At 40.0% G+C, this 13345-nt stretch overlaps 1 protein-coding gene across 1 annotated transcript in view; it reads right to left on the reverse strand.

Moving 5' to 3' along the window:
* The window catches only part of MYLK (myosin light chain kinase), a 138350-nt gene that overhangs the window by 58526 nt on the left and 66479 nt on the right, over nt 1-13345 (reverse strand). The window contains exons 16-17 of the mRNA XM_066553728.1: nt 3635-3751; nt 205-285 (exon numbers count right to left, since the gene is read on the reverse strand). Of these exons, the coding sequence (XP_066409825.1) occupies nt 205-285; nt 3635-3751 (198 nt within the window). The remainder of the gene's footprint in view (nt 1-204; nt 286-3634; nt 3752-13345) is intronic.

Below are 13345 nucleotides of genomic sequence, written 5' to 3' on the forward strand. Positions count from 1 at the left end.
GGTGAGGTCTGAACTCGCAGTTTGGGCTCTTGCTTCTAATCCCCACATGGCAAAAACTCATTTCACATGACTTAAGTGCAAGGGCTAAAGAAACAGCACAGGCTTCTGATCCTATGTCTGCAAACAGAAGGGGATGACCACAGAATCCCAAAACACTCTTTTGTTTCCACTGGAAATAAAGCAAATCAAATCACAGCCACTTACTCTCTGTTGGCAGCACTGGGGGAAGTGTGGTCTTAGGCTTCTTGGTCTTCTTCTCAGTAGGCTTTGAGGTCTTTGAGGCATCTGCAATCAAAACAAATAATAAAATATAAATCCGATTTGAAAATCAATAATGAAAAAGCTGTCTAATAAAAGGTTTATTTTGGATCCTTCTGCAAAGTTAGAGGAAATTGCTGTCCTTTAGGGTTTTATGAAGAATTTTCTGCACAGATTTGCTGTCACATTCTGATAGGAAGAGGGAGCAGAGAGGGAAAAACCCTCTACAAAAGCAGCTGCACTAAGAATCCAAGCCAAGCAAGAAGCTAGACAAGAGGTCCCATGTAAGCTGACAGGTATTTTAGCTGAATAGACCAAATACAATGTGCACAAAGCTGTGTTAGGCAGTGCAGAGAAAAGGGAAACAAAGCCATATCAAAACATAATTTCATTCAAAAGAAATGATGTAAAGTAATTCTTCTGTTCCATTGTCTGTGTGATCAATTCAGATTAACCCCTTTTGAAGAGTAACATTTCCTCCATCTGTTTAAATCTTTCCAAGAATATATTCTTGGCCATTTGTTTATTCCTAAATAGAAACAGCAAAAGGGACACCACAGGACTGAAATTGGATAGATTCTACTATTTTCACAATTGCACAGCTCTTATCCAGAAACTGCTCATCACTGCAGGCTACACCAACAGCTAGGAGTCAACAAAGCTCCCTTCCGTGTGTATCCCACATGAGATACAAATAAAAGGTGCAACTTTTTTTTAAGGTTATTCCAAGCTGAGCATGATCACAGGGCTGAAGCACCTCTCCTATGAAGACAGGCTGACAGAGCTGGGGCAGTTCAGCCTGAAGAGAAAAGGGCTTTGGGGAGACCTTAGAGCCCCTTCCAGCACCTAAACCAGCTCCAAGAGAGCTGGGAGGGACTTTTCACAAGGATCTGTAGTGCCACATGAAGCAGGAATGGCTTTAAGCTGAAGGAGGCAAAATTTACATTAGATATTAGGAAGAAATCCTTCTCTGTGAGGGTCATGAGGCACTGGCACAGACTGCCCAAAGAGGTTGTGGATTTCCCATCCCTGGGGGTGTTCACGACCAGGCTGGATGGGGCTTTGAGCAACCTGATCTGTGGGAAGTAGTCCCTGGCCATGGTAGGGGTTGGAACAAAATGATCTTTAAGGTCCCTTCCAACACAAACTATTCTAGGATTCTGTGACCTAAAATGCAAATCCTAACAAGCTCTGCTTGCTACATTGTTCGATACTGACATTTATCTTTGGAAGAAAGAGTATGATTATAGATTATGATCTCAGCAATGTCTGTATCACTTTACAGCTTTCAAATATTCAGCTTTCAGAGTATTTGTGAGGGAGAGAGCTGTTAGCTACCATAGAAAAAGATGACATAAATGTTATGGAAACAGTTATTTTAGTCACCTTCTTCTAGGTGCCAGTGTGTGAAAATTCATCTAAGTGTCCTTCCTAACAGAGGAAGCAAGAATCTCCTAGTAAATAATTCAGAGCAGGAAGGTGTGTGAGAGTTCATACACTCAGATTCTACAGATCTGCCAACTGAAGTCAAGCATTCCTCCAATTCTGAGTCCCTGATGTCAAAAGAAGTATAATGATTGTGGTTACTTAGTCTAAAAATCAGCATCTGGGATCCTGACAGAATGGAATGAAGAAGGGAGAAATCTGAACTCTTGTTTTAGATCACAATTCTAATTTAAAAATAACAGTCATCCCCTCTGCCAGTCTCAGACATGGGATATCAGATGGCGTCTTTCCTAAATAGCTGGAGTTTGCTATGGTGCCATTTGTCAAAAACCTCTTCTCAGTAGCATGCCAGTGGAGGATGAAAAAGGCAGAGGAGGCAGCCAGTATGGAGGTAAGGAATGTGGTAACCCTGGTGCCCAGCATGATGTGAGCAGTGAGCTCCTACAGCGGTGGCTGCCACCACCACAGAAAGCTAGGCAGCTGAGGTGATGTCACTCACATCATCGGACCAGCAGCTCACAGCCTCCCAGGAACAAACTTTGCAAGCCAAACTCTACCTGCAGCCTCCTAGAGTACACATTGTCCAGAAGGAAACTTGAAGTGGGGAATAGGCTAAGGGAAGATTCAGGAAGAAAAGCAACTACTTGAAGGAGATCAGAAGACAGAGGAAAAATACATAAGTAACTGAGACATTTAAAAGTTGCTAGGGCAGCTCTAGAGAAATACGAAGCTTTTGATGTGTATGCTAAGCTTTTGATGATCTGATCCTTCAGCACTCTGGATCTGTGGTAGTTAAGGTGTTTCAGGGACTAGATTTTGCTTAAAGCCTATTCTTCAAACTTCAGCACTGATAAAACGTATTACTTTAAATTACAGAACCATAAAAATAGCTTATCAAATATCTAAGGCAGATTACACTGTGACCATAGTATCACAGAAAGTACAGGTATTTAATTGTAATCAATATTTAATCCATTTCTTTTCCAGTTACATGAAGACTGACCTTTAGTGAGGAGTTACAGAATCACAGTCTTACCTTGTGTCATGTAGCATTAGGAAAAAAATAATAGTATTCTTTTCTAGATCTCCTGCCACAAATACCACATCTGCAACACAGCAGTGAAGGTTCAGTACCCAAGTTCTGTTATTAAGCTTATTGTCTAGTTTTGTGTTCATTTTAGATCACAATGGAAAGTATCAGAGTATTCAGAAATAAATTCACCAGAAGGTGAGTTGATAAGAAGGACATTTGGTTACTTAAAGCCCCTTAAATAATTTAAACTCTATGGCAGCTTTATAAGTCTGTGTCACACAGCCTCACCTAGGCCTTGCCCAAGGCCAAGACTAATGAACAAGAGTACAGTGTCATCAGCACAACCATGGCTGAAAGCAAGTACCTCAGCCTGTAAATTGCCCATGTTCTAAAACTATGGAACACAAGGGTGGTTGAGCTGCTAATTTATTTTTTCTCACATACACTAGAAAATCAAACAACCAAACATCTGTGAATGCAAAGAAGTGAGGAGTTGTAGAGTGAGAAATGTGCCACATGCAGTCCTGAGGCAGACTCACACAGGCAATTCTCACTGGCTCTCAAAGGATGCACACAGCTCAGAAACACATCTTACAAGTTCAGCTAACTGCTCTAAAAACGTTCTAGAAATACAGTGGGCAGCAGGAGAATACAAATTATGCCACAAAGCATCCAGATCCCTTGGTTCTGTACTGTCTCTCTGCTCATGCTCCTTTATGGTAGACATTGAATTAGCTGTTGACCAAAAAGTGCAGAAGGGAAGGGGGTAGGGTTCTTTTTGTGTGTGTGTGTGTGTGTGTGTGTGTGTAAATAGCCCCTAAAGGTCATTCTTGGGAAATAAGCTGGAAAGGAGGAAGTTCTAAGGAAGGGTTTTCTTGTACCCAGCACAGTACTCACCTTCTACCACCACCTTGCAAGCACATTCAGCTTTCCCTGCTGGGTTCTCAGCTATGCACTTGTACTCGCCCCCATCTTCAGGCACGGCCTTCTCAATGGTCAGTGAGCAGAGTGTCCCTGTACAGAGGAGGGAGAGATCAAATGCATGTTAGGCTGCAGATCACAAAAACCTTAGTGCTAGTAAGGAGCAGAAGGTGTCAAATGAGCCAGTCCTTCACTACAGGTGATCTTCTCTGCTAGAAAAAGCTGTCCTTAGAAATTCAACCTTATTGGAGCCTTATTGGTGGTAAATAAATAAAAAATTGAATCTTATTGCTTTTCTCTAGGGTACTCCAAGTAGTCCCTGCAGCCCTGAACTGGTTGCTAAAGACAGAGAAGACCCAGAGCAGCACCTCTGCTGCTCTTCTTGTCTTACAGCAGAGATCAGAAGTCCTCACTTGGGTGACTTTTTTCCAAAAGTGCTCATAGTTTGGCACTGTAAATAAGAGGGTTACTGTCCAATGCCCATTATCAAAGTTTTGATTCAGCCTTGTCTCTAGCACTCCCTTGAGCATTCACCTGTGTAAGAGCAGAACTTCAGCTCAGTGCCTAAGTTTAAAAACTCAATTGAAAGACATTTTCTTTTTGCTTGTATTGCCTAATGAATAACTGCCTGTAAAACATCCATTAGGAAGTCCAATACATTAGTGGCAATCAAATTTATCACTGCAACAAATTCATTTCTTTCCAAACAAAAACCATAAAATTTGACTTAATTGGGTTTGCAGACACAGGATGCGACATAAGCTTGTTATTTACCAAGGGAAGCTTGGTATGACCCAAGGGAAATACATTTCCTCTTAAAAATGAAAACTCTGTGAACCAAAATAGAAGTTGTTCCCAGTAGATGAGGGATGAGGAAGAATAACCTTGTCCCTTACTTTCACTTGCATTGCCTAGATCAATGAAGTGCTTTCCTCCCCAGGGTGAACCCCAATTAAAATGCTCCACACTTTCCCCTTCCAAATATCTCTTATTAAGTGAAGTTGAAGTATGGGCTTGCTTTCTCCTTCTTCACTGGAAAGCTGGGTCTGTCCTCTAAACACACCCTGAGGCCTTGTGCACTTCTGCCCATTGCTGCTGGCCTGTCCAGAACACATCCACCCTCCACTTACCTCAGCTGCAGTAAAACCTTCCCCCTTCCTCTGTTTGACTTTCTCACAGTCATTCCTAATTAAAGAATTGAAGAGATGGATTTTTTTTTTCAGACATTTACCCTGTTTCCTGAGATGTAAAGAAATTTCCCATCACCTTTCTCTCTGTGGTAACTCGAAGACTCCCAGAGTGCTCAACCCCAGGCTCCCCATCAAATGTATCCCCTGTGATGTTGGAGATGGCACAGGCACAGGTGATACTGGTCCACGAAAAGGACCTGCAGAAGAACTCCCCTCCATCTGAAGAACTTTGGGAGTTTACTGGTTCTCTTTAGAGATGAACTCCATTTGGACATGGCAATTATGCTCTTGGCATTCAGATTTTTCTCTCATTTTAAACATGGGTGTCATTATTCAAGAAAAATCTTATAAAAAACGTTCAAGTAGTTTCCAACAAATTTTTTTGCCAAAAACACACATCCGTTAGAAGAAAATGATTTTTCCCCCTCTTTATAATCCTCCACAAAATCAAGCAGCTTTAAATAATGACTATTTTCCCCTGAGAAATGATGTGAAAACTGTCTCAGAAGAGGAACACTGACCCCTCACTCACATGGGTTGTGCTCAGCCAACCACAGGGCAAAAAGAAAATCCATGTGCCTTCCCTGAGGCAACGCTTTTCCATGAGTCAGGCTGAAGCCAAAAATGTCACGAGCTGCAGTGCCATTCCAAATGGAGGAGAGACATTAGAAAAGTATTCTTGCAGGCATCTAGCAAATATAAATTCACATGTCTCTGCTGTTTAAAGAGACATTTGGAGAGCAAGCCAAAGATAACTTCCAGTCTAAGAATTGATACAAATCTATGTAACATGATTAGAAAAGATTGCACATTGAAACCTAAAGATGCCATTACAAAAACCCATAAACTATGGAACAAAGACACATACATGTGAAGGAGACCACGGGCCACTTTACTGCAGGAAAGGAACCTGTAAGGATAACTGAATCATTAAGGGACTGAAACAATGCAGAATTTACTTTAGCTTCTGCAGTTTTCTACCTGCCCAAAAGCCCTTCCTCAGCTCACTGAAGACTAATGTGACATAGGGTCACTCCTCAACACTCATTTAATGAAGTTATTTTGTGAGAAAGAGGGTGAAGGAAATGTGCTTTTTTTCAAGGGACATGCCCTTTTTCCTCCTAACTCCCACCTCCTAGAAGAAATAATCTGCATCCTATTTTCCTCCACTTCTTCTTTGTCCCCAGGAACTCCACAGGAACAGCACATGCAAAACACATGGGGATTGCTGGGCTTCTTGCTGCCACCAGATAAAATGGTAGCAGCTCTCAGTGGAGGAGTGAAGGGAAATTAAATAATTTGGTTCACTTTCCTTTATATAGCCACTAGTATTTATGAAACTGTGGACTACTAGGACTAGGTATGAAATTGGCCAATGGATCAGAAAGATTTGGCTAGGTTCGATCAGGAGTATAAGTGAAGGCTGAGGGAGCATGGCTGTTGAAACCTCATTTTCATGGAAAACCAGGAAAAAAATCCCAAACCACTGAAACCCAGGCAAAACTTGATGAGATTTCATAAGGACAGGAAACTTCCCAACCAGGCCTATGTTCTGTGATCTAGAGCTACAGTCGATTCCTGGAGCTAGAAGGCCAAATGTCTTTCAATGAAGTATTTGGTATTTCCTTTGCAAACCCCATCATGACCTGAAATAAGCTTATTTTCTGAGAACTGCTAGAAAGTCCAGACTGGTTACTCCAGTCGGGTATTCTGAAATCCTGGCACTTCAGAAATCCCAGTCAGCTAAAAATGCTTGCTATATATTTTGTCACCCCAACCCTCTATTGTTTTTAGCAAACAGGCCATGGATGATCCTTAAACATTGTCACAAAGTGCAGGATTGGAATAAACATGAATACTGGAATCTACCACTTAGACTTGGGACTGGTGCAGCTCTAGAAAAGAACTTAACAGCCACAGAAGCTGATACTTTACTGGAGACTCTGGGTTAGATACACAGAGCCTTTCCCTTGAATTTTGAGCTATTAAAGGGTTCTCTGACTTACTCAAAAATAGTGCAAGACAGTTTAAAATATCTCTAGGCTTCTACATTCTTTCCATGAAACTCCCCAGAAAGTCAACCTCAGATATAAAACAAATACACAAACCAACAAAAAACAGCTCCTTAGTCTCATTCCCCACACTGGCATCTAGCTGGCCAACCTCCTGATTCCTGTCCATGATGCAGACTCAAGTTTATGGCTTTCTCATTTGTATCCCATGGTACAAGAAAGTACTGTGGAATATTTAGGCAATATTAATAAACACTGGTCTGTGAGAAATTGTCCCTAGGAGGCATAATAAATTTTTAAGGAACAATTTTTAATTGGCTTATAGAGCTAATTTTCTAATAAATCTCAAATTGTCTGGGTGAGTTCAAATGCGTGCTAGTGTCACAGTCATATTTAAAAATGAGAAGTGGATTGATGAGGAAAATATTGACTACAGTTGCAATGATAACAGAAAAAACAGTGAAAAAAACCCCATGAATTTCAGAGAAGAAAAAATGTAAAATGTAATTATTGATAATTAATAGAGTTTTAAGGAAAACAATGTAAGAAATGTACTTTCATGATTCACAAAATTAGACATTTAACCAGCAAATGTATCTGTGCAAAAGTAATTTTCTTAACCCTTACTGAAATATTTGTCATAAATCACATTATCCTGATTTTAGTTAATGCTATATAATTAATCATTGATTACTATATAAATGACATTGATTTAGGAGGAGTGAGAGCTGCCAAAATAAAGATCTCCTTAAGAAGCTGACAATAGGAAATCATCACTCAGTCTGTTTCTAGTGGATTTCCTCTGCGATCAGACTTAGGACCCAAGTTATTAAATATTTTAGTCTATGACATGGAAGTACTCATAAATGAACTTTTGTAAATTTACAGATGCTAGAAAGAATTTTGGAAAGGGAAAAGTTAGCAGAGTAGTCCTCCTAAACAATCTCATTTACTTGTTAAGCTGAGTCCCATTCACTCAAAGAAAATGTAGCTTGAGACAGTGACAAGAAAAGCACCAATGGCACCAACAGATGCTGTATATGCAGGAGGTTTAAAGGCTTAATAGAGAAATGACAAACATGAGTTCCAACATTGTGAGGTAAAAGAGGACCAATAACCTCCAGTAAGGGCAGCCACAGGAAGGTGATCTTCTCACTGATGCTGATACCCACACATGATTCTGCTTCCTCTTTTCTATATAGGATAATAAACTAACAGCAACTGGAGAGGGGGTATTGGAAAGAGAACCAAACCAAAACAACCCCAAGCCTCCAAGGGCTGGAAGAAGTGCATTATGGAGAGAAAGTTAGTAAGAGCTTGACTTGTCAAGTTTCAAAAAAAGGAGAAAGCTATTTTGGTTACAGAGCCAAAGCCTTTCTGTCAAGTTAGAAATAAGGCATTGCTTTGATTCTTGATTTAATAACAAAAGTCTTACTATAATAGCTAGACTTTGCAATAAATTGCCAGTGGTTATAGGAAATATCTCTCTTTTGCTGTATTCAAATCCACACTTCATGCATTTTCTGGAAGAGAATAGATTCAGACATAAATGACAGTGCAGAGAGAAATGTGGCCTGTGACAAACATGGTATTGTGTCAGAACTGATGCTCAGATGATCTCCCCAACCTTAAAGTTTCTGAAGAAGCTTTTGTAGGGTGCAAAATGCATCTACTTTCAGCAGTGCATAGAGTTGTGTTGTACAGCAAATTCTTGCTCAAATTTAATTAAAAAGAAAACAAAAAAGTCACGGCAGATCCTAGCTAGACTGGCAGACGTAGACTTGCATGACTGGTAGGAAGATTTAGGAGTTAAGTCACAAGAAAGTTGTTAAGGCATTATTGCTAATAAGATTACCAAATCTGTACACTGCCAAGAAACTTGGGAAGAAAAAAATGCTGGTTTAGACAAAGCAATACAAACTCAGGGCATTTTCTAAGCTACAGCATCACTGCTACCTGAGTCTATATTAGAAAGTTCCTCTTCTATCTATATAGTCACAGAGTACTAAATCTACCCAAAAAAAGCTGAGCAAACTGACTTAAAAAATGGCAAATGTGTGAGTTCAGACTTGTATTCACTCATACATCTCAGCTGGCCAGTTTACTAAGGATGCTGTGCACAACCCTTTCACTGCTATCTTTTTGGTCCAAGAGTGAGTCACACAGCAGGAGAGTAGCACAGGGCACTGCTGGGCCAGTGCTATACAAATGTAAAACAAAATGGATCCTGCTGTAAAGGGTTCACTCTGTGAGGAAAATTGTTCTACTCTGTCCTTATATGTCTAAGTTCACTGCAATGTCTGCTAGAGCCTTCTTAAAAACTTTTTTCCAAACAAAAAGCCCCCCATGACTTCAAGCAAAGAAGCCTCTCATTAAAGTGGCTCTTAATCATGCATCATCTACCCAATGCTGTATGAATGTATAATGCTCCAATTTATGAGTACCCTCTTTTTATTGTTAGCAACCACTTATTTTGATCTTTAATGGGCAAAAAGCACATTAATATCTTTCTCAGGAATGTAGATAATTGCACTTTGACAGGTTTAAAAGAAGAAAAATATAAAATCAAACCATTAATAAAATTGTTCCACATCAGAAAAATAGTGCAAGAGCTCACTTCATCATAAAAATGATACATTAAGCCAAAAATCCTGCCAATCAATCAACAGAGTACTGTTTGGGGAAGTGTAAAAAGGAATGGAAGAATAAGTGTACTGATGTTCATTATTTCAAAGGGAAAATAGCTGAAATGTAAAATGGAGGGAGCATGACATGCTATCAGCTATTGTTGGGATTGTGACATTCTGGATAATGCTGCCCAGATTCTGACTTCTAACTAAACTTAACCCTGGAATGAGGGAATACACTACAAGCCCTAGATTACCAGAAATCACCCAATTGCTGCATAAATATGCCTGGTCATTTTTTGAGCAGGGTTTAGCTCTTCTTTTGGCAAAGGCCTTACCAGTCAGAGACTATTCTGATGCTGGTGTTTGTACCCAGGCTTCTCCAATGATACAGAAGCTGGCATGGCACTCTCCCTTCCCCTGCACTCCAATGGCTAAACTGCACTGGGTGGGCAGATTAGTGTCCGTCAGGCTCTGCAAGCACAGAGCAGACCTGTGAACAGCATTGTTTCTAACTGGTAAAGGATCAGGATCAAATATGCCAAGGAAAGCTATTTTCAGCGACTACACATAGTTTTTACATAGTTTGCCTGTCCTGTGAACATGTTACACACAAGTATATTTCTAAGTTTGACCTTCTTGGCCAAATATGCCACAGTTTAATCACATGTTCCTGAAACTGAATTTTATGTATTTATCTTCACAACATATTTGGCACCAGGAGATGAGGAAAATTCTATCTCTTTTTGCCTTTTTTTTTCTCCTCTCTTCTGGGAATCACAGAGAGAAATAATTCAATTTCCAAAACACTATTACATAGCATTCTGGGGGTTCATGCATTACTTACACTGACTAGTGTGTGGGACAGTATTCCATACTAAGATGGGCTAGTAGTGTGGCTAAGAAGCAGACAGACATGCTTTACTCTAGATAAGGAATTTCCCAGTATCCAGCTCATTAAGAACATGTAAGTTATTGTGAAATACCTCTATTGAATCTGGAAAAAACCCCCATGGTCACCACCAAACATCACAACAGCACTAAAGCAGTTGGTAAAATGGCTAAGAATAGATCTAGACTATCTTCTTCCTCTATAGAGAATTTTGTTGCTGAACACAAGGAGGGGCAAGGCCATAGCAAAGAAATAAAAAAATGGCTTTGCAAGATCTAAATTGAGCTATGTCTGTTTGCTCTGAATTCCTCTTCTTCCCCACAGACTCAACCTTGTTCCAGGTGAGGCTGACTCCGGGGCATTACCTCCAGGGCCCACTAAATGCTGCTCCAAGCTTTGACAAAGGCACTGCTGCTGAGGTACACCTGTGGGTGTGTTGCTGTTGCATTTTCAGTGTTTGGGGCAAAGGATGGAAACTGGGACTTTGCCTGTGGCCTGCTGTGTGCTGCATCCAGTGTTCTTGTTGCTCTCTATGTTTAAAGGTGCTCCAACACTATCTGTGAGACTAATCCATACAGTTTCCCTATTGAACAGAATTTCCTGATGCTGAATGAATTTGCTATTTCTCAGTTCTAGTCTGTTATTCCAGTTATTCCTTCTCCTCTCTTGGTTCCCTCAAGTAAGTATGTGTTCCTAATTAGGGAAACAGAGAAAACTGAATCTCTATGAAATCTGGAACTTAAAGTATCATGCATACCTAGTTAATTACTTAACAGTTGGCATGAAAGAGTCTTACAATGAGAGAGCAGCAACACATTCTGCTCCAAGAGCCAAAGCTAGCTGGTACTGTCAGGAAAAAAACCAAAACTGACCATCATGCAATGCACCCAGTGTACCAGAGGGTATGTAATAAGGTTTAAAAAAATAGTTCTAATCCTCATTCCTTGTCTTTCCATTAAAGGACAAAACTTAGAGCCCTGTGTAATATTTCTTTCCAAGAGCCTCTGTAAATCCTCTGTGCAGAAGAAAGCCTAACTTTGAGATACTGATAACACTGACTCCTAAGCATGGCTCAAGTGCAACAGTGCAGGTACAAGTGGAACACAAGGACAGTGTCTTCACCCCCTGCAGGAAGCTGTCCTGAACAGTGGATTCCTTCTGCAGAACTGAGCTTTGATCCTGACCTCAGTGGAAAGCACTGTTAATGCTGACACCCTGGAGTGTTGTGACCCAGGAGTGTCACCCAGCCCAGATGAGCTGGATGGGAGAAGCCTCCTGCCCTGCTCACACAGGTGGCTGAGCATTTGTGGACATCAGGATCACTTCACTGCAAACAGCTACCCTCGATTTGCAGCTCCACAGTACCATTTTATAGAGTGAATAAAAGGTGGGGGATTATAATCATCAATTACTCTGATTATTTCAGTGAAGAAGACAGCTTTCTGCAGAACCATAAAACTAAAGCTTTGGGACTTGAGAAGCTCCACCACAGCTCAGAAGCTTTGGTTCAGAGGTGCTATCTGATGTACTTTGACAGGAGCCATGGAACTTTGGGATGCATAATTTCTTTTTCATTCTGAGTGACTCCATGAAAAGCCTTGAAATCTTGCTTCCAGCATAAAGCTGGCTAAGCTGACTGATTCTGTCAGCCCTTTTTGTAAGAATGGCATTTCCACCATGTTTTCTCAGATACTGATACTGATCCTTATTCTACACAGTCCCCTTAGCTGAAAACCAACATGTACTCACAAAAAAACCCAAAAACCACATTATGCTACTTCAGACACAGGCCAGACACAATGCACCTGCTACCATTTGCCTTTCTCCATCTACTTACTTTGGCATCTCCTTAATGCACTACTCAACTACCCCAAGCCTCTTTGAAGACAATGCAATTTCTGACTGCATCCACTTCAGGAGAATGCCTGTGTTACTCTGCTTGGAACACTTCACAAGGATTCACTGGTTGTGCTGAACTATTCTGCATATTAATTTGGTTCTCATTGGGTAACACTAAAAATAACCTGGATTAAATGAAGGAAGATTGAAAAGTAAGAGTGCAGACCCTGTTTCAAGGTATAATTCTCACTGTGAACATGAACTTTTTTTGCTACAATGTGCCAGAGCATATAATTCTCCAGATAATTTCCTCAGTGTTTCATGGAACACTGAGGAAGTAAAGAAGTATGTTTTGTTTACATATGAAGTAAAGAAGGTTTGTTTTGTGCTATCAATTGTCCTTCCTTCCTATTTTTGTCCCAAGGAAAATATATTTTGTCTAGATAAAACATTAACTTTCATGCAAAAAACAGTCTAGTGGGTTTGATCATCCAAAATGTGAAATATAAGGGAATCACACAGTTTGAAAACAGTAAGTATTCCCTCTAAGGACTTTTACCAAATTTTATACAGTTTTGAAGTTAGTTAAAAGTCACCAAGCCAGTGGAGTTCAAATATTTCAGTGCTTGTAATGGCAACAGAAGCATCTGTGGTGGGGCTTTAAATACACTGGAAATCTGTTCTCAACTCTGATCTTAACTTGTAGTTTTAGTAATTTCTTTCTATGACACAACCCCTCTTTGCTTCTGTATTTCTTATTGCAATAAAAAGCCTGAAATATTAAACATACAGAAGAATTCAATTAGAATTTGTAAACCAGCAATAATATTATTATGCTTTCAATGTTCTAATCCTTAAAGCTTAGTTTAAATAAGCATCGTGTACCAGCTCCTTAAACAGTGTTAGCAATGTAAACAGCATTTAAAAATGCAAGAAGTTCAACTTTATAAAATTTACATCTGCAGGCTCTTAAAGGGGAATCTGCAAGAAATGTCAAACGATACTGTTCCTTGTGTACTCCACTGAAATAACAAGAAAGCTGCATCTGGAAACAGTTACTGGCACAGGACTTAAATAAATATTGCATTATCTTTACTGAACTAAATGTTATTAATCAAGAGCCAGAT

This window comes from Molothrus aeneus, chromosome 7 (genome assembly GCF_037042795.1).
Source record: "Molothrus aeneus isolate 106 chromosome 7, BPBGC_Maene_1.0, whole genome shotgun sequence".
Lineage (NCBI taxonomy): Eukaryota > Metazoa > Chordata > Aves > Passeriformes > Icteridae > Molothrus > Molothrus aeneus.